At 49.7% G+C, this 25,588-nt stretch overlaps 1 protein-coding gene across 5 annotated transcripts in view; it reads right to left on the bottom strand.

Moving 5' to 3' along the window:
- Positions 1 to 25,588, bottom strand: part of BCAS4 (breast carcinoma amplified sequence 4) — an 87,460-nt gene that overhangs the window by 41,968 nt on the left and 19,904 nt on the right. For 3 of the 5 annotated variants that reach the window (XM_064382520.1, XM_064382518.1, XM_064382519.1), the window contains 3 exons: positions 20,111 to 20,182; positions 18,486 to 18,541; positions 8,916 to 9,017 (listed from right to left, as the gene is read on the bottom strand). In XM_064382520.1, the coding sequence (XP_064238590.1) occupies positions 8,916 to 9,017; positions 18,486 to 18,541; positions 20,111 to 20,182 (230 nt within the window). The remainder of the gene's footprint in view (positions 1 to 8,915; positions 9,018 to 18,485; positions 18,542 to 20,110; positions 20,183 to 25,588) is intronic. The other 2 variants (XM_012467451.2, XM_012467450.2) reach the window with 1 other exon arrangement.

Below are 25,588 nucleotides of genomic sequence, written 5' to 3'. Positions count from 1 at the left end.
AGATCATGCCACTGCATTCTAGCCTGGGTGACAGAGCGAAACTCTGTCTCAAAGAAAAAGAAAAAAAAAAAAGACTCCGTCTCAAACAAACAAACAAAAAACCACTATCCTTATTCAATAAGTAGAATGCTTAGCACATATTAAGAGCTCATCAAATCTCAGACACTCTGGTTTTTAAAAGGACATTCAGATTTTATGAAAATCCCGTTTTATTCAATGTTAGCAATGAATCTACACTTTAAAAAAATGCTGTGCAGGCTTAGTACAATTTAACTCACCCATTTGTGACCTCTGGTGTGTGTCTTTTCATACCTGTCTCTGTGCTCAGCACGTGTGGGCACGTGTCAGCGTGTGTGTGCGTGTGTGTACACGGCTAAAGGCAGCAGAGGGAGTGACTACAGTGCCATCTCAGACAAGGCAGTGCCTCTGTGGCCTGCTTTGTTCCATTAGTAAAATAGAAAAGATTTTCTCATACCAGGAACAGGAATGAGGACACCTCAGTGTGGGCTGCTTCCGGGAGCGCCTCCCCTTCAATAATAGCATGAAATACAGTCCTCTCAAGACCTGCCAGGCCTCCTGCCATCCAGCCCTGCCCTCCCTTCTCCCTCCAAGCGCTTCCCTTTGGTTCCTTTAAAGGGCCCAGCCTCACCCCACAGGGCCTCTGCACCTGCACTCCCTGACTGCAGCGCCTGCTCTCCTTTCTTCACGGGCTTCGGCCCTGCTTGTGAGTGTGGTTTTTTTTTTTTTTGAGATGGAGTCTCACTCTGTCGCCCAGGCTGGAGTGCAATGGCGTGATCTTGCCTCACTGCAACCTCTGCCTCCCAGGGTCAAGTGATCCTCCTGCCTCAGCCTCCCAAGTAGCCAGGATTACAGGCATGCACCACCATGCCCAGCTAATTTTTTTTTTTTTTTGAGACAGAGTTTTGCTCCTGTTGCTGGGCTGGAGTGCAATGGTGTGATCTCAGCTCACCACAACATCCACATCCCAGGTTCAAGCGATCCTCCTGCCTCAGCCTCCCGAGTAGCTGGGATTATAGGCATGCGCCACCATGCCCAGCTAATTTTGTATTTTACAAAATGTTTCTCCATGTTGGTCAGCCTGGTCTCAAACTCCTGATCTCGGGTGATCCACCCACCTCAGCCTCCCAAAGTGCTGGGACTACAGGTGTGAGCCACCAACCCCGACCTGAAATGCTTATCTATTCAGGGTCCATGACCTTTAGAAGGTGGAGCTGCTGAGTCAGCACTGCTCACAGGCCAAGACCAGAGCCTGGTCCAGGAGCCCAAGCATATGGATGGCGGATGCATGAATGCACACGTGCATGAATGAATGAGTGAATAAGGGAATTAGTGTATCCTTAGCAAAACGACATTGGGTGAACCCAAGATGGAGGCTTCTCTTGTTCTGGGGCCGCCCTGGGGTTCTGGCTGCAGCGGGGCTGAAAGGCTGAATTAGCCACGTCGTGTGTGTGTGTGTGTATGTGCAGATGTATGCCTGTGTATGTGTATGTGTGTGTGTGTAGAGGTGGGTGGGTGGGAAATGGTCCAGGAAGCATCTGACAAGGGCTCCAGCTTCAGAGGCCTGGCTCAGCCAGCACACATGGTTGTAAAACTCAGACGTAAGTCCCGACTCCCCTTCCTCCAGAGGATTCCAATTTTATGCTCCCTGCATTAATACCAATCTGGTGGAGAGTGTGAGGCGACGCCAAGGAATGCGTGCTCGCGATGTCTGAACTGTCTCCAAGATGCCTGCCAGCGAGGCCAGCCCAGCAGAGCCGCAGCCAGAGAGGCTGAAACCTGGGCCAGGGCAGCCCCGACTCCGGGAAGAGGAGACGCACACGTCCACCCGCACAGCCAGGCTGCGGTGGCTGCTGGTGAGTGACAGGGCCCACCGCGCATCTCAGCCACCCAGAGGGCTGGGTGCAGGCAGCATGATTGATTTCTGATATTTTCCTCTTCAATAAAAATGGACTACTTTATAATCAGCTGAGAGGGAGGGAAGGAGGAAAGCTTCATTGTTTAAAAATATATAGGCAAGTATTGAATTTGAACACTTCTCCTCCCACCCCCAACACAGGGGTCTTGCCATGTTGCCCAGGCTGATCTTGAACTCCTGGGCTCAAGTGATCCTCCCACCTTGGCCTCCCAAAGTGCTGGGATTATAGGCCAAGCCATCATGCCTGAAGAATGTGAACACTTCCTGCTGGGCGCTGTGGCTCACATCTGCAATCCCAGCACTTTAGGAGGCCAAGGTGACAGATCAACAAGGTCAGGAGATCGAGACCATACTGGCTAACATGGTGAAACCCCGCTTCTACTAAAAATACAAAAAAAATTAGCTGGGTGTGGTTGCACGCGCCTGTAGTCCCAGCTACTTGGGAAGCTGAGGCAGGAGAATTGCTTGAACCCGGAAGGTGGAGGTTGTGTGAGCCAAGATTGTGCCACTGCACTCCAGCCTGGGTGACAAAGCAAGACTCCATCTCAAAAAAAAAAAAAAAAAAAAAAAAATTAGCTGGGCATGGTGGTGGGCATGAGGTTGAGGCTAGGAAGTGTGATTGCACCACTGAACTCCAGCCTGGATGACAGAGCGAAAACTTGTCTTAAAAAAAAAAGGGTTTTTATTAATACAGCTGATAAAGGTCAAGTTCTGGCCTGAGAGGTCACCTTGTGATTTGCAAGCTCTCACCTGGCAGGTCACAGTGATTTTAAGGGCAGCACTCTGTGGAAACCACTGATACCCTAGTCACCCCAGGACTCCCAGCTGGCAGGGCAGAGCAGTGACTGTCCATCCTGGACAAACTATCCCTCTCTCAGCCTTGGGGACCACAACCACCACTATCATAATAGTCTGTCCTTGCTGAGCGCCTGCAGGATGCCAGGTGCTGGTCTCACTTAATCCTCACAATGACTCTGAGCAGCAGTTGGCACATTCTCTTCCTGGCAATGAGGGGGTCTTGCTATGACACTGACTCCAGGGGGTTCGTGAATTACCAGAGGGGCAGATCAGAGCCCCAGCTCTATGGCTCTGGAGTCCACCTGCCCCATACAATGTCAGGTTCTCAGCGGGTCCCTCAGTTTTACTGTTGATGTCACACACTCGAGCTAACAGGAAATACATCATCTCTCTCTTGATCTTCAAATCCATGCCCCTCTTGGAACCTCACTCAGGATTCCCCCATTTTAATCGAGCATCAGTTACAGAGAAATCTCTCGACTCTACGGAAAGCAGCCACGCAGGGGTGTTGACAAGAGGTGAGTACCACTTGGCCTCAATGTTGGTGAGACTCTAGGGCAGAGTGCGGCCCGTGACCACCAGGAGATTCATACCCCACAGTGGTGGCAGTTGCTTCTCAGCTCCAGCTGTTCCCAGAAAGGAATGGGAAGAGCTTGGGCTTGGTCTTCTAACACCTGGTCCCTCAGCAGTCCTGGCTCCTGTTGGCATCTGAGTTCGCAATCTGCATCTATCTAAACTTTTTTTTCTTTTTCTTTATATAGAGATGGGGTTTCACCATGTTGGTCAGGCTGGTCTCGAACCCCTGACCTCGTGATCTGCCCACCTTGGCCTCCCAAAGTGCTAGGATCACAGGCGTGAGCCACCGTGCCTGGCTGCAATCTTGCAATCTCCATCTAAAACTTAAAGTAGTTGCTGGTGGGAGTTTAAAATGGTGTAGTCACTTTGGAAAACTGTCTGAAACTTCCTAAAACGAGTTTCCATAGCTCTCCTAAAAAGACCTGCCAATAATTCCACTCCTAGGTATCTACCCAAAAGAAATGAAAATACATGTTACACAAAAACTTGCACGCAAACATTCATAGCAGCATTACTCACGACAGCCATAAAGCGGTTACCACCTAAATGTCCACCAGCTAATGCATGGACAAATAAAACATGGTCTAGCCATATACCAAAAGATTATGTAACCACAGGGCCGGGCGCGGTGGCTCACGCCTGTAATCCCAGCATTTTGGGAGGCCAAGGCGGGCAGATCACGAGGTCAGGAGTTCGAGACCAGTCTGACCAACATGGCGAAACATCGTCTCTACTAAAAAGAAAAAAATACAAAAAAAAAAAATATTCAACCACAGAAGGAATGAAGTCCTGGCACATGCTACAACATAGATGAACCTTGAAACCATTATGGCAAGTGAAAGAGGCCAAACACAAAAGGCCATATATGGTATGACTCCATTAGCATGAAATGTCCTGCACAGGCAAATCCATGGAGACAGAAAGCAGATGAGAGGTTGCCGGAGGCGGAGCTGGGGAATGGTTGCTAATAGGCATGCAGTATCTTTTTTTGTTTGTTTGTTTTTCTGTTTTCTTTTTCTTTTTTGTTTTAAGGCATGCAGTGTCTTTTGGGAAAATGTTCTGGAATGAGATAGTGCTGATTGTTGTATCACCTGGTAAATACATCCCACACCTCCAAATGGTATACTTTAAGAATAATTGGCTCGGCATGGTGGCTCATGCCTGTAATCCCAGTGCTTTGGGAAGCTGACGTGGGTGGATCGCTTGAGGTCAGGAGTTTGAGACTAGCCTGGCCAATATGGTGAAACTCCATCTCTACTAAAAATACAAAAATTAGCCAGGTGTAGTGGGCATGCCTGTAACCCCAGCTACTTGGGAGGCTGAGGCAGGAGAATTGCTTAAACCCAGGAGATGGATGTTGCAGTGAGCTGAGATCCCACCACTGCACTCCAGCCTGGGTGACAGAGCAAGACTCCATCTCCAAAAAAAAAGTTTGAGCCAGACTGGGCAGCAACTTAGTGAGCCCTGGTCTCCAGTGAGTGAGTGAATGAATGAATGAATGAACGAATGAATGAAAAAAGAATAATCAATGTCGACTTTCTTGTTGGTGGGAGTGGGGGTTCCAGCAGCTGCAATCCCTCTGATGGGTCCTGTCATTCTTGGAACAGGGTCCAAACTCAAGGCGTTGGCCCTACACTATCCGCCACGCCCCTCACTCCAGTCTCATCCCTGACCTTGAGCTCCTCCCGGCCCCAAGGTGCCTGAGAGGCTGCCTTTTCCCACCCCTGGACCTTCCTTTGCACAAGCTGCTCCCCCACCAGGTTTCCTGCACCAGATCTCAGACCTTAAGGTCAAGGTCACACACTTGGGAAGCCCCCTCTGTTCTAGCTCTGGCCAGGAGCCCTTGGTGTGTGCTCTCGTGGCCAGCCTGCCCCACCTGGACTGCTTCCCTGTCCAATGCTCCTCCAGGATCACCAGCAGGGAACCAGGCATCTCCCCTCAGCTGTATGCCCTGCACCCATCTCAGGGCAGCCCACCGTGTAGCAGACCTGTTGAATACAACAAGGATTTGGGTGCAAGAATCTCACCACTGTAACTCCCATTTTATAGGGAAAGGAGGCTCGGAATTTTCTGGGGGTCACACACGAGGAGGCAGTAGCACTAGGACTTGAACCCAGGCTATGCGGCTCTAGATCAGTGCTTCGCAGCAGAGGTGATCTGGGCTCCCAGGGGACATTTGGCAACATGTTTGGTTGTCACGCTGGGGAGTGGGGCTGGAGGAATGCTAATAGTATCTTGTGAATGGAGGCCAGGGAGGCTGCTAAGCAACTTATAATGCCCAGAACTGCCCCACAGCAGAAAACTTTCCAGGTCAGCATCACTGAGGCTGAGAAGCCCTGCTCTGGGGTGTGTGCTCCTGACCACTAGGCTGTCCTGACTCTTCGGTGGCTTCCTCTTCCTCAGGATAAAGGCCAAAGTCCTGACCTTGGATGGCAAGGCTTGGACAACCTGGCTGCTGCTGCCCATTTCTCCAGCCCCACTGGGGTCAGATTCTCCTTTGCCCCCATTACCTGGCCTCCCAGGATCCTTCCAACATCCCAGTCTTCGCCCTGCTCAGAGCCAAGATCCCACCGGATCCCCTGCCTGAGCTGCGCCCACCTAACCCAGTTCCCACAGGTCCCACACAGAGCTGACGCAGTTCCTTCCACTCGCTCCCTAGGGGCCTGCAGACCCCAGGCCTCAGTCGCTACTTCCCTTCACAGCGCTTGCCTAATGAAAGCAAATCCTGGCTTAGTGTGGGCAGCAGAACAACGGCTCCCAAAGATGTTCATGTCCTAGTCCCAGAACCTGTGAATATGTCACCTTCCTTGGCAAAAGGGCCCCTGCAGGTGCGATTAAGTGAAGCATCTTGGAATGGGAGATCACTGTGGATCATCCGGGTGATCTCAAGGGTCCTTACAAGAGGGAGCAGGAGGGCCAGCAACAGAAAGACAGGAAGATGCCACTCTGTGGGCTTTGGAGAAGGAAGGGGCTACGAGCCGAGGAATGCAGGCAGTGCTAAAATCTGGAACAGGCAAGAAAAAAGGCCAGGAAAGGCAAGGATTCTCCCCAGAGCCTCTGGAAGGGGCCAACCTGCTACCACCTTGACTTTAGCCCCATAAGGCACATTTTGAGGTTCTGACTTCAGAACTGCAAGATAATAAATGTGTGTTGTAGCTGAGCACAGTGGTCCATGCCTGTAATCCCAGCACTTCGGGAGGCTGAGGTGGGTAGATCACTTGAGGTCAAGAGTTCAAGACCAGCTTGGCCAACATGGCAAAACCCTATCTCTACTAAAAATACAAAAACTAGCCAGACATGGTGGCAGGTGCCTGTAATACCAGCTACTTGGGAGGCTGAGGCAGGAGAATCACTTGAACCCAGGAGGCAGACGTTGCAATGAGCCAAGATCATGTCACTGCACTCCAGCCTGGGCAACAGAACGAGACTCCATCTAAAAGAAAAAAAAAGCGTGTGTGTTGTTGTTGCTATTTTTAATTGGGTAGGTGCAGAGAGGCTCCTGCGTGTTGTTTTAAGCCACTAAGTTCATGGTAATTTCTCCCAGCAGCAATCAGAGGCCGATATGGTAATACCCCGCCGAGGGTCTCTCCCGCCCTTGGTCAATGTCCTCGGACTGAATGCTCAGAAGGGAACGGGCAAGACAGCTGGGCTGGCCCAGGCTAGGCAAGTACCAGGCTGCAAATCTTCACATTTTCTTTCCTCTTTCAAACGTGTGGAATAAAATTCAAATGAATAAGCTATTCCAAGGGCAAAGTTTTAATTATATTCCTGTTTCATTCTCTGCTGACAAGAATGTTAATTGTCTGCTAACTCGGTGCTGACGGCTGCTTTGCAGCTTGGGAGGGGCCCCACATTCCCTCTGGCCAGGTGACCAGGACACAACCGCAAACTCCTCCCAGCCTCCCAGTCCTCTTCTGTGCAAGGAGCCGGGGTCCCAAACCCAGGGCCCAGGTGGACGAAGAGCGTCCGCTCCAGCACATATGAGCTGGAGTCCAGGCTTGATGTAACTAGTAGTATGACTGCAGAGAAGTGGCTTACCTTGCAGAGCTTATGCTCCTCCTCCAGGAGATGGGGGCAGTGAGGGGACTGATTCTGCAGTGCAGCAGGGAGGAAATGAGACGGCATGTATCCCAGCCAGGCGAGTAAAAGATGAGTGAGCCACGACAGCAGTCAGGCAACAGGGCACGGTGGGGATTGTGGAAAACCAGAGAGCCCGTACCCTTCTGGGAAGCAGGTGCCACCAGCTCTATCCTTTCTTTTTTTTAAGACAGAGTCTTGTTCTGTTGCCCAGGCTGTAGTACAGTGGCACAGTCTCGGCTCACTGCAACCTCTGCCTCCCGGGTTCAAGTGATTCTTGTGCCTCAGCCTCCCGAGTAGCTGGGATTACAGGTGTGCGCCACCATGCCTGCTTGATTTTTGTATTTTTAGTAGAGACGGGGTTTTACCATGTTAGCCAGGTTGGTTTCATACTCCTGGCCTTGATTGATTCACCCACCTTGGCTTACCAAAGTGCTGGGATTATAATCCAGCATGAGGCACCACACTCAGCCTTCATCCATTCTTGCAAGAATGCAACCCAGGGGCTGGAAATATTCTCTCAATTTGAGTCATCATTACATGATGTTGATATATGTAAAAATTCACTAAACTACACACATAGATGTATATACATCATATATTTATGCCTTGAAACGTAAACAGATTAAAGCATTTAAGGAAACGTGGGCCCAGGGTTATCAAAGCTTCTGAATTTTCAAAAGCTCAAAATGCAGATTTTTATATAAAGTACTCTGATTTTTTTTTTTTGAGATGGAGTTTTTGCTCTGTCTCCCAGGCTGGAATGTAATGGTGAGATCTCGGATCATTGCAACCTCCACCTCCCAGATTCAAGTGATTCTCTTGCCTCAGCCTCCTGAGTAGCTGGGACTACAGACACACACCACCACACCCCGCTAATGTTCTGTAGTTTTAGTAGAGACAGAGTTTCACCATGTTAGCCAGGAGGGTCTCGATCTCCTGACCTTGTGATCCGCCTGCCTCGGCCTCCAGGAGTACTGGGATTACAGCTGTGAGCCACCGCGCTTGGCCTAAAGTACCCTGATTTTTAAACGTTGGAAACTTTTTTTTTCTTTTTGAGAGAGGATCTTGCTCCATTGCCCAGGCTGGAGAGCAGTGGTACAGTCAAGGCTCACCACAGCTATGACCTCCTAGGCTCAAGCCGTCCTCCCACCTCAGTCTCCCAAGTAGCTGGAACCACAAGCATGCACCACCACACCTGACTTAAGTTTTGTATTTTTTAGAGAGATGGGGTTTTGCCATATTGCCCAGGTTGGTCTCAAACTCCTGGGCTCAAGCAATCCTCCCACCTTGGCTTCTCAAAATGCTGGGATTACAGGCATGAGCCACCATACCTGACCTGGAAACAAATTCTTACTTGTGATTTTTTCGAAATATCACTTGAGTGCAGACCCCCCAACCCCCACCACCAACCCCCCTCTATCGGGCTTAATGCCTGACATGCTCAAGGCCGGAGCAGTATCTTCAAGGAAAAGGCAAAAGCCAGATTAAGTCCACAGCCTCAGAACCTTCATTTTCCCGGACACACCTCTAGCCGGTCCACTTTGGCATAGATACCACGCATTTCTGTCAGTTTGGCCTTAAGGACTGGGATGTGTTCCTCCAGGATCTGTGAAGTATCACTCCTGATCTGCAAGGAACAAAACAGCTCGTCAGGCCTTCTGCCCCATCACCGTGTCCTCCTGCCTGCCTCAGAGGTTGGCCAGGGTCTGTGCAGACCTCACTGATGGTGGAGGTGCCAGGTGGCGTCCTGCCCAAGACAGGCCCTAGAACAACCCAGAGCACCAGGGGAGGACCGACCTCATTGCCTCTGCGGACCCAGACCTACCCGGGTATTATTTAATGAACCACAAATTAATCACTTAACACCAAACACCCAGCAACACCAGTCCCAAATTAAATATCTTCATTTTCTAAACGACTGCACTGGAGCAAATGGAAAGAATTAGAATCTCTTCTCTAAACCAAAGCCAAAGTCAGTCCAGTTTTCATTGCATTGCAATTAATATTAACAAGTGGATCATTTTGATTAATATTCATTAATCATGTTAATGAAAACCACAAGTCTCATGTATTAGATGCTTCCGACACTCAGGCACTTTGCTAAGTACTTCCTTGCACCGTTTCATTTTGTCTTCATTTTCTTCTGCTTGCAAGGGCCCCCAAAGTGAACTGTATGAAGCCATGTATCTTTCCCTTGATCACTGAAATCAGATACCGATAGTTCCATTTTCCTTCAGAGCCCAACAACCAAGCCTAACTCTTCTGTGTGTGTGTGAGAGAACGAGAGATTCCATTTTCATGTCATCATATTTTTGCTGTGCAAAAAAGACAATATACTTACGGTTCTCAAATTCTGGGGAGCGGCTAGGTGCGGTGGTTCACACCTGTAATTTCAGCGCTTTGGAAGGTCCAGGTGGGTGGATCACCTGAGGTCAGGAGTTTGAGACCAGTCTGGCCAACATGGTGAAACCCCGTCTCTACTAAAAATACAAAAATTAGCCAGGCATGATGGCGCACGCCTCTAAATCCCAGCTACTCAGGAGGCTGAGGCAGGAGAATCACTCGAACCCAGGAGACGGAGGTTGCAGTGAGCCGAGATCGTGCCACTGTACTCCAGCCTGGGTGACAGTACAAGACCCTGTCTCTAAAATAAATAAAAATTCAAGTGGGGCTCCCATGGGAAATGGCTGGTTCTAGGACTGAGCTGAGCCTGGAGCATCTTGCAGCACCAGAAAGCAAGGAAGTGTTCCACTAAATAAAGGATGGGGCTTACCCAAGGGACACAGAGCCAACCTGCATGAGTGACAGGGCCAAAGCTGGGACAATCTGAGCAACAAAAAACTAACATAGTGTTAGATCATAACTCGAAGTACAAAGTAAATGTGCACAGGCTTAATACATGCAAAGAACTGAACGGGTCTGGAAAGGGGGAAATGGTAAATTCCACTGGAGAAAGCCGGCAGGCACCACCATATGCAGGTTTGCATCCATGATGCCACGTGGGCACTGGGTGCCCTCTGATGGGATGTGATAAGAAGCCCCCCTCTGTGGTGACTGTTCCATAAATTCCTGTCTCCAGTCTAACCACAAGAAAAACATCAAACCAAAATCGAGGGACCTTCTAGGAAGCACCTGACCAGCATGCCTCAAAACTGTGCAAGCGACAAAAAGCAAGGTATGCCTGAAACTGTCACAGACCGGAAAAGACTAAGGAGATGTGACAACCTCGCTCCATGTGGCACCTTAGACTGGACCCTGGAACAGAAAGAGGACCCTCATGGAAAACTGGTGACATCAAAACAAGGCGTGGAGTTCAGCAACACACCAATGCTGGTTTCGTAGGTTTTTTTTGGAGGGGGGAAGGCTGTTTCTTGTTTTTTTATAGGGTCTTGCTTTGTCACCCAGGCTGAAGTGTAGGGGTGCAATCATGGCTCATTGCAGCCTCAACCTCCTGGTCTCAAACAATTCTTCAGCCTCAGCATCTTGAATAGCTGGGACTACAGCTGTGCACCACCATGCCCAGCTACTTTTCTATCTTTTGTACAGACAGGGTTTCACTGTGTTGCTCAGGCTGGTCTTGAATTCCTGGTCTCAAGCTATCCTCCTGCCTCAATCCAAAGTGCTGGGATTATAGGCGTGAGCCATCATGCCTGGCCCCTTAGTACTGACAAATGTACCATGGTGATGTGAGATGTTAACAAAGGGAGCCAGGAGCTCAAGACCAGCCTGGGCAACATAGTGAGGCGCCATCTCTATTAAAAAACTAAAAACGGTGGCCGGGCGCAGTGACTCACACCTGAAATCCCAGCACTTTGGGAGGCCGAGGTGGGTGGATCATGAGGTCAGGAGATCGAGACCATCCTGGCCAACATGGTGAAACCCCGTCTCTACTAAAAATACAAAAATCAGCTGGGCGTGGTGGTGTGTGCCTGTAATCCCAGCTACTCGGGAGGCTGAAGCAGGAGAATCTCTTGAACCTGGAGAATTGCTTGAACCCAGGAGGCAGAGGTTTCAGTGATTCAGATCGTGCCCACTGTACTCCAGCCTGGCAACAGAGTGAGACTCTGTCTCAAAAAACAAACAAACAAAAAAATTAAAAGTATATTAAAAAAAACTTTAATATGGCAACTCTGAACAATCTTTGTAACTTTTCTGTAAATCTAATCTATTCCCAAATAAAATATACAAATGTGGTTTTTAAAACTCAAGGAATTAGGTCTAAATCTCCAGCTTCTCTCGTCAACAGCTTTGGCAATGATGGGCCTGAATCTCCCCAGGCAGCAAAGGCTGGGGCTGCTCCTTCCAGATGGGCCTGAGCGCTGGGGTTTCCACAGTCCTTTCCTCTCCCCAGTGTCCCACCCCAGCTCTATTCTCTGTCTGACTCCAGCATTTGTTACCAGTGACAGGCAAAAGTCCTCAATCTCCTCCCTTTCTTCCCCAAGGCCGGATTTCTAGAGAGAAGCTCATCCTTCGACAAGGCTAAACTTGGAGAAAATCATCCTGATGTAGCAAAGAGCAGATAATTAACTCGAGGGCAAGGTCAGAACATGGGGGAACAACTCGAATCTCATCTTTCTGTTAATTTCTAAAGAAACAAATCGGGGGAGAAGTGAGAATGAGCCTCAGGGTATGGGCTGGGATTGGCAACATACAGGAGACAGAGAAAGCGAGAGAGGAGATTCAAGACCACCCCTAGCTCCCTAAATCCCAAAGAATTGGGAACAAAGAAGTCTCTTCTCTATTTTTTTCCTTACTTTTATTTATTTATTTTTTAATTTTTAATTTTTATTTTTAAAGAGATGGGGTTTCACCATGTTGGCCAGGCTGGTCTTGAACTCCTGACCTCAGGTGATCCACCCACCTCAGCCTCCCAAAGTGCTAGGATTACAGGCATGAGCCACCGTACCTGGCCTCCTTATTTTTATTTATTTAGTTTTCTTTGTTGTTGTTGTTTTGAGACGAATCTCACTCTCTCTCCCAGGCTGGAGTGCAGTGGCGCCATCTCTGCTCAATGCAACCCCACCTCCCAGGTTTAAGCAATTCTCCAGCCTCAGTCTCTGGAATAGCTGGGATTACAGGCACACACCACCATGTCCAGCTAATTTTTGTATTTTTAGTAGAGACGGGTTTTACCATGTTGGCCAGGCTGGTCTTGAACTCCTGACCTCAAGTGATCTGCCCATCTTGGCCTCCCAAAGTGCTGGAATTACAGGTGTGAGCCACCACGCCCAGCCTGATTCTTATTTTTAGAGAAGTCCTTTCTCTGATGCAGCTTCTCCAATGGCTGAAACCGAAGGCAACAGGGAACTGTTTATACCTGCCCAGAGGTTTCCAGCAGTTACTCAAAATGGGGGGCCAGGGAGTGCAATCCCAGGGGCTGAAAGACCCCAACCTTACCCTTGGTTCCACCCTGGACTGGGAACCATAAAGGAAACTTTAGGGCCAGGTGCAGTGGCTCACGCCTATAATTCCAATTCTTTGGGAGACTGAGGCAAGAGGATCACCTGAGGCCAGGAGTTCAAGACCAGTCTAGGCAACATAGTGAGGTATCCTCTCTATTTAAAAAATTAAAAAAATTTTAAAGGAAAAAAAGGAACTGTAGGGTTAATGTAGGACCAGTCTGGAGGGGCGTGATACCGACAGAGCATACTCCATGAACTCTCACCGTGTGCTGGGGATGGGCCCCGTGACGCAAGAACTATTTCCTCTTTAACCTTATTTTAAGGGAGATAAAACCGAGGCTCAGAGAAACTAAATGAGCCAGCCCAAGGTCACAAAGCTAGAAAGTGGGAGAGGGAGGATTCCAATCCCGATGGGCCTGAGGCCACCCTGCCTAACACGAGATCTACAGACATCGTTCCATCAGGCCGAGGCAGTGTCAGCCCAACCATACCTAAAAAAACAAGAACAGTACAACCAAACCAGATGCCAGGATGTCAAAATCAGGATCTTTCCCTTAGAAACCAAGAACTCTGCCTTCTTGTGAAAAATCAGAAGACCTGGCCACGCTGAGCCCAGGTTCCACATGGCAACAATAGCTGGAGCTGAGTGACAGCTGCCACTTTTGTTAACCCCCGTCCCCAACACTCCCTACAGTCTCCCCAACACGGAATCCATGGCTACCCAGAGGAGCACTTTCTTCTTATAGAGGCGTCAAAAGGAAAATGACACACTTTTCATCTCCACCCCACTTCTCGTTACATTACAGGCATTTGCATTTGCATGCCTTGGGCCAGGCTCTGAGAAGAGCAAAGAGATGTCAGTGAAAAAGGCTCCATGCTCCAGAGCCTCTGCCGGGACAACCAACCCACCAGGTATGCTAGCCTAGGGGCCACAGACCCTTCCCCCAACCATCCTCCCACCTCCCCAGAGCTGGTCTCCAGAGCCCAGAAGTCTGGGCAGCAGGTGCTGAGGTCATCGCAGAGCAAAGTCATCTGTCCAGGATGATTCAGGGCCCCTAGGAAGGAGAGTCAAACGCACTTGACCCAAGAACATGCACCCATGCCAAATGCAACTGCTGGGCCAAGGCCAACAGGAAATGTTCTCCATTTATGTGTGCGAAGTAAGAGTCTGCTCCTTGGCAGAAGGTGGGCCCAAGGCCACTGGAGTTTCAGAGGGATCGGACAAGCTACCCGAACCCCAGAGTGCACTGAGCTGGAAGGCTTTCCAAATCTAGCCGTACTGTGGACAACTTCATCCACGCCATGCCCCTCTGGTGCTTTGGTAATGGTGATGATGACATTAGTAGCTACAATTTATTAGTCATCTAATAAACAGCAGGCACTGGGCCGGCTGCGATGGCTCATGCCTGTAATCCTAGCATTCTGGGAGGCTGAGGCAAGCAGATCACCTGAGGTCAGGAGTTCAAGACCAGCCTGGCCAATGTGGTGAAACCCTGCCTCTACTAAAAAATACAAAAATTAGCCAGGTGTGGTGGTGGACACCTATAATCCCAGCTACTTGGGAGGCTGAGGCAGGAGAATGGCTTGAACCCGGGAGGCAGAGGTTGCAGTGAGCCAAGATGGCGCCATTGCACTCCAGCCTGGGCAACAGGAGCAAAACTCCATTTCAAAAATAAAGAAATAAAGAAATAGCAGGCACTGTGCCCAGCAGTGATCTTTAACTGAGTGAGTGTGACACAAAGTGCACAGCTCATAAGTGGGCAGCTTGATGAATCCACACATATGTTCACATCTGTGTAACCTCCACCAGGACTTAGATACAGAATATTTCATCACCCCGTAAGTCCTCCTGCCCGCCGTGACTGCCCTCTCCAAACCAACTACTACCAACCATGACTTACACCACCCATAGACTAGGTCTGCCTGTTCCTGAACTTCAGAGTAACGGAATCACACAGATTGTATTCTTGTGTCAAGCTTTTCAAATGTATTATTATTATTTAAAAATAAAGATGGGGTCTCCCTATGTGGCCCAGGCTGGTCTCAAACTCCTGAGCTCAAGCAGCTCTCCCACTTTGTCCTCCCAGAGTGCTAAGATTACAAGTGTGAGCCATTGTGCCTGACCATGATTTCTTTCACTCAATATCACATGTGTGAGATCATCTATGTTGCTGTGTAGAGCAGTCAATTCTTTTTCATTGCTGTGTAGTACTCCAATATATGCACAAACAGCAGTTGCTTCCCTCATTCTACTGGTGATGGACATTTGGGTTGTTTCCAGTTTGGGGTATCACGAATAAGGCTTCTATGAGCATTTGTGTGCGAATCTTTGTGTGGCGGGCACCTGTTTTCATTCCTTGTTAGTAATGAAAAGAATTAGAATTTCTGGGATGTAGGTTAAACAATGTTCAACTTTCTAAGAGGCCGGGCGCGGTGGCTCACGCCTGTAATCCCAGCACTTTGGGAGGCCAAGGCGGATGGAACACTTGAGGTTAGGAGTTCGAGATCAGCCTGGCCAACATGGTGAAACCTCATCTCTACTAAAAATACAAAAATTAGCTGGGCGTGGTGGGCACCTGTAATCCCAGTTACTTGGGCATGACAATTGCTTGAACCCAGGAGGCAGAGGCTGCAATGAGCTGAGATAGTGCCACTGCACTCCAGTCTGAGACTGTGTCCCAAAAAAAAAACTTCATAAGAAACTGCCAAGCTGTTTTCCTAAGTGGCTGTAGTTTTTTTGCATTTCTACCAGCAATGTGTGAGAGCTTCATTGCTCTACATCCTTGCCAACACTCGGTATTTTGGTGGTTTGTAAGATCTAACCATTCTAGAGGTGTGAAGCACACATCTCCGCCTCATCTATTCCTTACAGTAACTCTTTGGAGATGGAAATTATTTGTAGTGGATTAAGGATGGCTACAAACTCCTTAATTCCTTCCATGAAGGGGTAAAATCTGTATTCTCGTTCTTTGATTCTGGCTGGGCTGTGTGACTGCTTTAACCAATAAACTACAACAGAAGTGACAGTGTTAATTTCCATACTCAGGCCTCAAGACATGTGGCAGCTTCCCCTCCAGCCCATTGGATCGCTTGCTCTGGGGAGGCCAGACAGCCATGCTATAAGGAAGCCCACGCCAGCTATGTGGAGCGCATGCATGGGGGCAAGTTACGCCAACCAGCCCCAGCCATCCCAGCCCAGGTACCAGCCAAGTGATGAAGGAGCCAGCTTCGACTCCAATGAGCTGAGTCCTCTGTGACCTGCTCTAGCCCACAAAATAAATGGGTGGTTGTTTTACATCACTACATTTTCGGGTAGTGTGACACAGCAATAGATAATCAGAACCATTATCTTCATTTTACAGAGGAAAAGATAAAGGTTCAGAGAGGTAACGTGACGCGCCCATGGCCCCACAGTGGGAGAAATCAGAACGTGAAGTGCCAACAATTGGCATTATATCAGATGTCAAAAGAGGTCCTAGAACAGAGGGGGGTGAATTTCAGTGACAGAGATCGGTTAGGTCAGGCTAGTGGAAGAACTAATAGGACAGACGGGAAGCTGGACTTTGATTTCTAATAGCCCAATTTTATCAGAAAGGAAGTGGCTTCTCTCAACCATGCAGTCCAGGGCCTGGCTTCTCTTGGACCTGTAAATTGATCAAACCATGTTTCTGAAGGCTGAGGCAGGGACCTAGGGGAACAGTGGCCCATGGTGTGACATCAGCTGCCCCTAGAGGATCCTACTCATCCCTAGCGTAGACTTCAAAGCAGCTCTTAAAGAGAAAAAGAGGCCCCAAGCTAGGGCTGATCACTAAACATCTCTCTCTGCACTCATGTAGCCCCATAGCACGCAGCAGACACACCAGGTAAACCAAGTGTGAACCTCTAGGAGCTGAGAGCGTTTCTAGAATATAAATGGCATCAGCACAGAATGCCCTTGCAAGGGCTGCAAACTCAAACACCCCCAGGGTTCCCCAAAGCATCACATATCTGCAGAGCTGGCTGGGCACATTCTGTCAACACAGACACACGGGAAGAGCCTTCGCTTCCAAAAGGATGTATGTTCTCTTCCATTTCTTGAACATGGGATCCTCTTGGTCTGGCTTTATTTTCCCACTTTCAGTAGGGTCAAAATGACAGAGAAACAAGGCCGGGCGTGGTGGCTCACGCCTATGATCCCAGCACTTTGGGAGGCCAAGGTGGGCAGATCACGAGGTCAGGAGTTCGAGACCAGCCTGACCAACATGGTGAAACCTCATCTCTACTAAAAATACAAAAAAATTAGCTGGGTGTGGTGGCACATGCCTGTAGCTACACAGGAGGCTAAGGCAGGAGAATTGCTTGAACACGGGTGGCAGTGGTTGCAGTGAGCTGAGATCGTGCCACTGCACTCCAGCCTAGGAGACAGAGTGAGACTCCATGCCAAAAAAAAAAAAAGAGCAGAGAAACATCATCTATCAGAAATACACAAGCACATGGTGGCTGTGGAGTCAGGGAGGGTCCCTGGGAGCAGCCAGCACCGTAACACACTGGAAGGCACACTCGCTGCCCACAGCAGGCGGTCGCTTGCTTGCCACGTGACGTGGTGGCCAATGCTTGACTACGAAGGAACGAGCATCCCAGGAGGGCCAGATCTTTGCTTTTCTGAGAGAAGCCAGAACTCTAGATTTTTCACATGAAATTCTAAAAATATCACAAGCTAATGCTCATTTTTTCCTCCCAGAAACATCAAATTATCTGCAGGCAGGATTAGACCTGTGGGTCATCTGTGTGTGGCCTCAGGATTAAATCTTTCCAAGAAGCATCTCCAGGCTTCGAGTTAGGAGGATCTGCCCGATGCTGCCTGCCATCGTGAGTCTCCTGGCAACACAGACACACACGTCCCACCACAGGAAGCTGCGACGGTTTTTCAGGGCTGGGCCACGTGGGTCTCTCTCCACCTGTCCACGCGAACTCCTGCCTCAGCCCTCTTCAGGCTGCTGCTGGGTTTCCTTTCACAGAATGCCCATGTGGATGGTAGGCTGGGATTTGAGAACAAAGGTGTCCCTGGAGCATCCATCCACACCATCCTCCCAACCTGCCTTCCCTGCCTGCAGCCACAATGCTCCACGCGGTACCTACCACACCACATCCCTGGCCTCCCCACCTTTGCACAGGCTGGTCCCTCAGCCAAAATGCCCTCCTTCCCTATCTGTTGAATTCTCTGTTTCTCCTTCCAGCCCCAGATTCATCACCACCTGTTCTGCGAAGCCTTCCCAATTTCCTAGGCAGGACTTAACACCCCTGGCTCCGAAATCCCTTCACACCTTGACCTCACTTTCGCAACAGCACTGTAGCATGGGATGGCAGCAACTGGTACCCAAATCAGTCTCCCCACGTAGACTGGGGCTTGGTGGGGATGGAGATGGACTGAACTCTCTTTGCAAACTCAAGCTCATCACAGGGCCCATTCATGAGAAAGTGCCCAAAGCGGCCAGGCACGGTAGCTCATGCCTGTAATCCCAGCACTTTGGGAGGCTGAGGCAGGAGGATCGCTTGAGACCAGGAGTTCGAGACCAGCCTGGCCAACATGATGAAACCCCATCTCTACTAAAAAAAAAAAATTAGCCAGGTGTGGTGGCACCTGCTTGTAATCCCAGCTACTTGGGGGGCTGAGGCAGGAGAATCGCTTGAACCTGGAAGATGGAGCTACTTACAGGGCTGAGGCAGGAGAACTGCTTGAACACTCCAGTCTGGGGGACAGAGAGAGAGACTGTCGAAAGAAAGAAAAGAAAGAAAGAAAGAAAAAGAAAAGAAGGGAAAGAAAGGAAAGAACTCAATGCTTGGTGGTAAAGAAAGGACAATCCAGGCTGTTAAAAGCCTGTCTTGTTACCCAGCTCCCACCTGGACCCACATCTGAACTTAAAAATTGACTCAAGAGAAGAAACCACATAGGTTTTCTTGAGACCACTGCTATGACCCCAGAGGCTGGGCCAAGGTCCACTGAATATATATAACTCGGTGCCTGCTGTCTTGGGTGGCTTTGAATAGTGCTAGGCACAAAGGAAGGTGATCAATGAATGTCTGGGGCCGTGGTTACTATTACTCCCTTGGGTTCTCACAAATGCTCTCAAGGTCCAGACACAGTGCTTCTCAGGGACATAACGGATACCACTGGGCCCAGGCGGGCAGGCTTCCTCCACTCTGGGGAGACTCAGGGCCTGATCACAATATGGAGCTCTACCCACTTTGGGCCTCCAGACAGACGCCTCAAGCCCAGGTTGCTGGCTTGCCTCTAATGAGCTTGGGAGCTTCTAGAAAATTCTATCAGTGCTCATGGGGGCTCCACACTTGGCTGGCAACAATCCTGGGGGGTACTGGGATCTAGAAGCAATTTCTTTTTTTTTTTTTTTTTTTTTTTGAGACATAGTCTCTATCACCTAGGCTGGAGAGCAGTGGTGTGATCTCGGCTCACTGCAACCTCTGCCTTCCGGGTTCACGCAATTCTCCTGCCTCAGTCTCCTCAGTAGCTGGGACTACAGGCACCCGTCATCACACCTGGCTAATTTTTGTATTGTTGGTAGAGATGGGGTTTCACCATCTTGGTCAGGCTGGTCTTGAGCTCCTGACCTCAGGTGATTTGCCCGCCTCAGACTCCCAAAGTGCTGGGAATACAGGTGTGAGCCACCACGCCCACCTCTAGAGGCGATCTCTAGAGACTCTGGCACGGGAGGCCTTGTCTTCTGGGCCATTGTCTTCCATCTTCCTCCCCAGCCAGGCGAGGGGATTTGGGCCAAGCAGACAGAGAAGAAGGGAAAAGCAGAGAGAGCGGAAGGATTCAGGAAGGAACTCAATGCCGAACCCCACGACAGTCTGTGGCCTGAGCAAGAGCCTCCTCCTAGGCCTCGCAGGCCTGAAGCCATTTCCTGGCTGTCTCCATGTTTGCACAGCGGAAGGCGCAGAGCTGAGGAAAGTTAAATATAGTCTAGCGTCCCCGCTGAACGGCTCCCTGCATCGGTGCCCGAGAGTGCCACCTTGTGGTCCACTCCTGGCTCCTCTGCGGAATAAAAACCATCTCGGGGGAAGGACGAGATCAAGATGGCTGCCTCAGGAAGCACTTGGGGTTGAGTGAGAGAGAGAGAGAGAGAGAGAGGAGAGAGAGAGAGAGAGAAAGAGAGAGAGAGAGGAGGGAGTGTGTGCACGTGGCTTTCCTCTCACCGCTGGCCGCTGCCCCATTCCTTCTGGTTGCTAACTCACCACCAAAATGGCTTCCCCAGAAAACCCAGGCCTGATGCCTGGCCTGGGCCTAAATCCACCCCTCCCAGGCCAGGCAGCCACTCACCAGGTGGGTCAGGCTGCAGAACTCCTCCAGCCTGAGGAGCATGCCCTCGATGGTCTCCTCCACCTCCTTCGCCTGAAAAAGAGACGATATCCTGGAGATTAGCAAGTGGTTTCCAGGGAGACAAACACCCTTCATCTTTTTTTAAAGCAAACTAAGTCTTAGGATTATGTGCCCAGCTCCTGCTCGACCCCCTTCCACTGCCTTATTTGAAAGAGCAATAAACGGGCAGCAGTCCTGGCGCCCATCATGGAGGACTGGTTAAAGCCACCACGGCCTCTCCACTCTCCGCAGCTTCCAAAAGGGACAAGTTCAACAAATACAGGAAATAACAAAGCTACCCTTGTTCTCCACATTGTACAGATGAGGACATGGAGGCTCAGAGAGGTGGGGTAACCTGCTCAAGGTCACACAGTTAACAAACACAGGGCCAGGATCCTAATCCAGATGGAGTCCACAGCCTCACAGCCTGCTCTGATAAACACAGTGTCCCCGGTGACACCCCGGAGAGGAAAAGCAAGCTGCAGACAGTGTCGTATACAAACCATGCCAAAAAATGCCCTAGGTGGGCGATCAGCTGAGGTCAGGAGTTCAAGACCAGCCTGGCCAACATGGCAAAACCCTGTCTGTACTAAAAATACAAAAATTAACTGGGCGTGGTGGCATGTGCCCATAGTCACAGCTACTCCGAGGCTGACACAGGAGACCTGCTTGAACCTGGGAGGTGGAGGCTGCAGTGAGCCGAGATCGCACCACTGCACTCCAGCCTGGACAGAGGAAGACTCCATCTCAAAAAAAAAAAAAAAAAAAAAAAAATTCCAGTTTCAGTTTTCTGCAATTAAAAAAAAAAAATGTACATGGCTCCACAGAGAAAGGCCTGGAATGATATGTGCCAAACTGCTAATAGTTAAGGGATGTGCTTATACTAAAAAAAATTATTTGTTGTTTATCTGAAATTCAAATCCAACCAGGTATCCTATAGTTTCTTTGGAAACCCTATTAATAGGGCTTACTTAGCCCTGGGGAGTAGGAATTGGGGAAGAGACTCAGACAAGGGAAACTTGAATTGTTTATGTTATGTAAAGGGTCCATGGCCGGGCACAGTGGCTTATGCCTATAATCCCAACATTTTGGGAGGCCGAGGCAGGAGGATCACTTGAGACCAGGAATTCGAGACCAATCTGGGCAACATGGGGAGACTCCATCCCTTTAACAACAACAAAAAATTAGGCTGGGCTCAGTGGCTCACACCTGTAATCCCAGCACTTTGGGAGGCTGAGGCAGGTGGATCATAAGGTCAAGAGTTCGAGACCAGCCTGGCCAATATGGTGAAACCCTGTCTCTACTAAAAGTACAAAACTTAGCTGGGTGTGGTGACAGGTGCCTGTAGTCCTATCTACTCAGGAGGCTGAGGCAGGAGAATCGCTTGAACCCGGGAGACAGAGGTTGCAGTGAGTGAAGATCACACCACTGCACTCCAGCCTGGGTGACAGAGTGAGACTCAGGAAAAAAAAATTAGCCAGGCTTGGTGGTGTGTGTCTGTAGTCCAGCTGCTCATGAGGCTGAGGGTGCAGTGAGCCATGATAGCACCACTGGGCTGGGTGCACTCTAGGCTGGGTGACAGAGTGAGAACTTGTCTTTAAAAAAAAGAGAAGAAGAAAAAAATAAACCCAGTTATCAGGCTGGACAAGAACATAAATGAGTGAATCAGGTCATCGGGCTTGTGGTGATCTGAGAGGCGTCCATCCAGTCCTTCAGCTGCTGGCCACTAGCCGCCATCAGGAAACGCAGGCCTGGGGCTGCCAGATCTTTCCATCTTCCAAGAGAAGTCAGAAATTCTAATTTAATAGGCAATGCCCCAATGTTTAAACATGGAACACATTTAAAAAAAAACAAAACCTTTAATGCTTCACAAATGAAGCCAATCACGAATGTGCAAAGAGCCTGCCAGTATACAAATGCTTCATGCGCTTGTGTAAAAATTAGGGGCTTGGCCGGGTGCAGTGGCTCATGCCTGGAATCCCAGCACGTTGGGAGGTCGAGGCAGGTGGATCACCTGTGGTCAGGAGTTTGAGACCAGCCTGACCAACATGGCAAAACCCCGTCTCTACTGAAAATACAAAAATTAGCCGGACATGGTGGCATGCATCTGTAGTCTCAGCTACTCAGGAGGCTGAGGCAGGAGGACTGCTTGAACCCGGAAGGTGGAGGTTGTGGTGAGCAGAGATCAAGCCACTGCACTCTAGCCTGGGAGACAGAGCAAGACTCCATCTCAAAAAAAAAAAAAAAAAAAAAAATTAGGTCTTTCTTTTCCCTCAAGTATGTACTACTTTAATGACTTCTAAAATACCAGTTTCTGTTGTTATTTTTGTAATGGCCAGCCATTCAGGAAGAAAGTTCACCAGCATGTGATCTGCTTTCTCTGCCTACCAGGCCACACAGTCCTGCGCCAGGGAGGCAAGCTTAGGATTTCTGGGCAGGCCTAGTCCCCGCCCCCTGCACCTGAAGGCTCCCTCACCACCCACTTGTCCCCAGAGAACTGTTTATACAGCACCAGTTCCTGCTGCCTCCAGCATGAGCCATCTCCACCACAACAAAATAAACGACTGTGCAAAAAAACATCTTTCAGACTGGAGTATAAATAGTACCAAGTTGCAATTTTAAACCCTGCAACCCTCATCTCACAGCTGGGACTATTTCTGTGCCTCAATGAGGGAGACGGGCGGGAAGACTGGGAAAAAGAAAGATCAGCCCCCCACCCAAGTTAAATTACAATGAGAAAATATCATTATCGCCCCAAGGGAGAAAGGATGAAGCCAAGAGGTCACCGTGGTAGGAGAGGGGGAAGGTTGGTTGTTCTTTCTGACCCAGGGGAAAGAGAAAGCGAGGAAAGGAGCGGGGTGCAGTGGGTGACAGAGAGATCGTGGGAGCGCAGGTGCACGCAACACAGACCCGGGTCCAGACAGGCTTAGGAACACACAAACTGCGTGGGAAGCCATGGGAGCCCATGCCCCAGCTGGGTGGGATGCCTCCTTCCCGAGATGTCTCTGCAGCGCTGTGCTTATGGGAAGCACATCACAACCCATCCTGGCCCGCTCAGGAAGAGCATGGCACTGCTGGGTTCACCTTCCCCTCTGCCAGCTGTGCAGCTGGAACCCGATGGCTTCATCTCTGCATTTCACTGCTGCTGGCTCTCCTGTGACAGGAACCATCATGCCCTTTTGGCAGAGTGGTCAGGAGGTTAACCTGACGTCCTAAGTGTGGCTAACTTATTTAACGGATGCTAACACATAGCAGGTGCATGATGAGGGACTGCTTTCCACAGCTAGCTCTCTCTTTTTTGTATTTTAATTTTTGTAGAGACAGGGGTCTCAATATGTTGCCCAGGCTGGTTTCGAACTCCTAGCCTCATGCAGTCCTCCTGCCTCAGCCTCCCAAAGTGCTGAGATTATAAACATGAGCCACTGCACCCACCCAATCTCTCTTACCATAGGATAAAAACAAGGGCTAATCACTGTATCTGAATTACCTCATTTACTTCTCACAAGAGCCCTATGCAGTAGGTACTACTATTTCCCTCTTTTTATAGATTGAGAAACAGAGGATCAGAGAGGTTAAGTCCCTTATTCAAGGTCACACAGCTAATAAATATCAAAGCCAGAATTTGACCCTGAGCACTCTAACTCCAGAGCTAGAATGTGTAACCAGATATTCACTGGGGCCGGGTACAGTGGCTCATGCCTATAATCCTAACACTGGGAGGCTAAGGCTTGAGGATCGCTTGAGCCCAGGAGTTCTAGTCCAGCTTTGGCAACAGGGGGAGAGTTTGTCTCTATAAAAATAAAAATAAAAAAACTAGCTGGGCATAATGCTGCATGCCTGTGTGATCTCAGCTACTTGAGAGACTGAGGCGGGACGGTCACTTGGGCCCAGGAGGTCGAGGCTACAGTGAGCTGTGATGCACTCCTGGGTGACAGAACAAGATTGCCTCAAAGCAAAGACAAGATGTCTTTGGGGAGGTTAGAAATGCATCCCCTCAGCCGGGCACGGTGGCTCACACCTGTAATCCCAGCGCTTTGGGAGGCCAAGGTGGGCAGATCATGGGGTCAGGAGATCGAAACCATCCTGGCTAACACAGTGAAACCCCGTCTCTACTAAAAATACAAAAAATTAGCCGGGTGTGGCAGGGCAGGTGCCTGTAATCCCAGCTACTCGGGAGGCTGAGGCAGGAGAATCGCTTGAACCTGGGAGGCGGAGGTTGCAGTGAGCCGAGATCGCGCCACTGTACTACAGCCTGGGCGACAGAGCGAGACTTCTCTCAAAAAAAGCAAAGAAAAAGAAACATGTTCCCTTCGTTGCTGCTTGTCAGCTATGGTCAGTACCCCACCTCACCACCTGGTACCTAAGGAGGTTCCCAAAAGCAGGAGGGAATCTAGAGAGCGTTTGCTGACTGTCTGGCTCACTCAGCTAACAGGAAGGTGCTCAGAATAAGCCAGCCCACCATGTCCACAAATCACTCACGGGACAATTTTCTCACAGGATAATCCCCTAAGTGGCCTCAGAAGTGAGAGTCCCCAAGCTACAGCCCACGTGCCTTTGTAACAGCCTGTGAGCAAATGAATGCCCTTGCTGTTCTGTGCAGCTCCCTGGGCAGAAGTGGCTTCACTCAGAGGGGAGGAGGTGAGAGGCTGACTTTAAGTGACATTCAGAAACGGACCGGTGGAGAGGGTGAGTGGGTTTTTTGTTGTTTTTAAACACCTGCAAATCCTAGTTTTCACTTTCTTTTCCCACATCCCCCTTCTCACGGTGGCAGTAATAACTCCCCAGCTGGGAATGCCCAGAAAGCGGAGAGGGGCTGGCCCCGCTCACCAAGAGACTGGCACAAAAAAACACAAAAAGATCCTCCACCATGATCCTCTCTAACTCCACAAATGGATACTCCATCATCCCCTTGCTCAGGCCAAATACTTTCGAGCACCCTGGACCCTTCTCTCCCACCTCCCACCCCATCCAATCTGCCAGCAAATCTTCTCAGTTCTACCTTCAAAATGTCTCTACCCAAATCCAACTACTTCACTCTCCCATACAACCAACCACCCTGGCACAAGGCACCATCATCTCTTGCCAGGACTGCTGCAGTAGCCTGGTCACTGGTCCCAGCTTCCTGTTCTTACTACCCTTCAGTCTACTCTGTGCGGTCCTGCTAAAACAAAAGCCCTAGGCCAGGCGCGGTGGCTCATGCCTGTAATCCCAGCACTTTGGGATTCTGAGGTGAGTGGATCACCTGAGGTCGTGAGTTCAAGACCAGCCTGACCAACATGGAGAAACCCCGTCTCTACTAAAAATACAAAATTAGCCAGGTGTGGTGGCCCATGCCTGTGATCCCAGCTATTCAGGGAGGCTGAGGCAGGAGAATCACCTGAACCTGGGAGGTGGAGGTTGCAATGAGTCAAGATCATGCCATCACACTCCAGCCTGGGC

Source organism: Aotus nancymaae, unplaced genomic scaffold (assembly GCF_030222135.1).
Source record: "Aotus nancymaae isolate 86718 unplaced genomic scaffold, 86718_ANA_hifiasm-v0.15.2.pri h1tg000029l, whole genome shotgun sequence".
Lineage (NCBI taxonomy): Eukaryota > Metazoa > Chordata > Mammalia > Primates > Aotidae > Aotus > Aotus nancymaae.
The sequence above is the reverse complement of the archived record's forward strand: the minus strand, read 5'-3'. Positions and strand labels throughout refer to the sequence as shown.